The 1,221-nt window shown below is 33.7% G+C and overlaps 1 protein-coding gene across 1 annotated transcript; it reads right to left on the reverse strand.

Annotated features, from left to right (window-relative positions):
* Nucleotides 1-11: 11 nt before the first annotated feature.
* Nucleotides 12-787, reverse strand: LOC124894117 (LRR receptor kinase SERL2-like; the record flags this gene model as incomplete). The annotated part of the gene is given in 1 exon segment (XM_047404875.1): nt 12-787. A coding segment is annotated over 1 exon segment (96 nt), but the record flags the coding sequence as incomplete, so codon positions are not given.
* Nucleotides 788-1,221: the final 434 nt, after the last annotated feature.

Below are 1,221 nucleotides of genomic sequence, written 5' to 3' on the forward strand. Positions count from 1 at the left end.
TAACTGCTTTAGTTCACCTATTTCAGGTGGAATGACATCTTGCAGCTTATTCCACCTAACATTTCCGGTAAAAAGAATCAAGAATAGGAACTAATCAACAGTGCAACATTACAACACACCAGGAAATAGAGGATACCAAGTATAATTTCACCATAGTATGTTGGGTAAGAAAACCAATAATAAAAGTAAATTTCAAAGTTGACAACATTCTAGGACAAAGTGTAGGTTCCTATGGATAAAAGAAAAACTTACAAGTTAGGTTAAAGGGCAAAAGAAAGTAGATGTTGAGATATACATCTAATACAATCCTAAGAGAATATAAAAAGGCCTTCTAAATTAAGTGACATCTCCTTGATAATAAACCTACTCTGTTTTTGTTTTTAGAAATTAAACCTACGAGTACTTATCTTCTCAGCTGAAAATTTATCTTTCTTCTTCATTGCGAATTCCACTCCCTTTTTGGGGATTAATCATTAATAAGGTAGACAAGATAAATCCATTTCATCTCGATAAAAAAAGCCATGTATGTAATCACTTTGTACAGCATAGTTGAATCATATTAAAACCACCTAGCAAGACTTTAACAAGATAAACACATGTTATCCTAAAACTGGAGAATCAGGCTGTTCGGAGACAGCATAAGCTCTCAACATAAATATCAGTATGTAACAGCTACTGAACATTAGATACTTCAACAGGAGTACACAAGTAAAGGATTATAATATATTTTAAGACGCTTCAAATGCCCAATTTGGGAAGGAAGAGGGCCGGTCAGCTTGTTATTATGTAGATCCCTGTCATATGAAAAAATACTATGGATTAGTAAGGTTAGAATGAAATCAAAAAGATCCAACAGTCCACTAAATACTATGGATTAGTAAGGTTAGAATGAAATCAAAAAGATCCAACAGTCCACTAACTATGTCCCTAAATAGTAGTTTTAAATTTGAAAACAATGTCTACGCACATTATAGTTAACTCCCAAGTTTTTTTGGATAATAACAGTAAACACCCGGCCAAAACAAATTGAACTCCACAACATTTCCAATAACATTAAGAGGAGAGAGCAAAGTAAAGAAAGAAGCTCAGAAGCAGGGTGCATTGTCGTACCAAAAATTGACTAAAATCAGTGGAACAAACTAAGCTTGAGGATTTCCATCTTCCCGTGCTTCTGTGGTGACTAAAATAGTTGATTTTCGATTCTTAAAGGCAAAAATGAGT

This window comes from Capsicum annuum, unplaced genomic scaffold, assembly GCF_002878395.1.
Source record: "Capsicum annuum cultivar UCD-10X-F1 unplaced genomic scaffold, UCD10Xv1.1 ctg70011, whole genome shotgun sequence".
Classification (NCBI taxonomy): domain Eukaryota; kingdom Viridiplantae; phylum Streptophyta; class Magnoliopsida; order Solanales; family Solanaceae; genus Capsicum; species Capsicum annuum.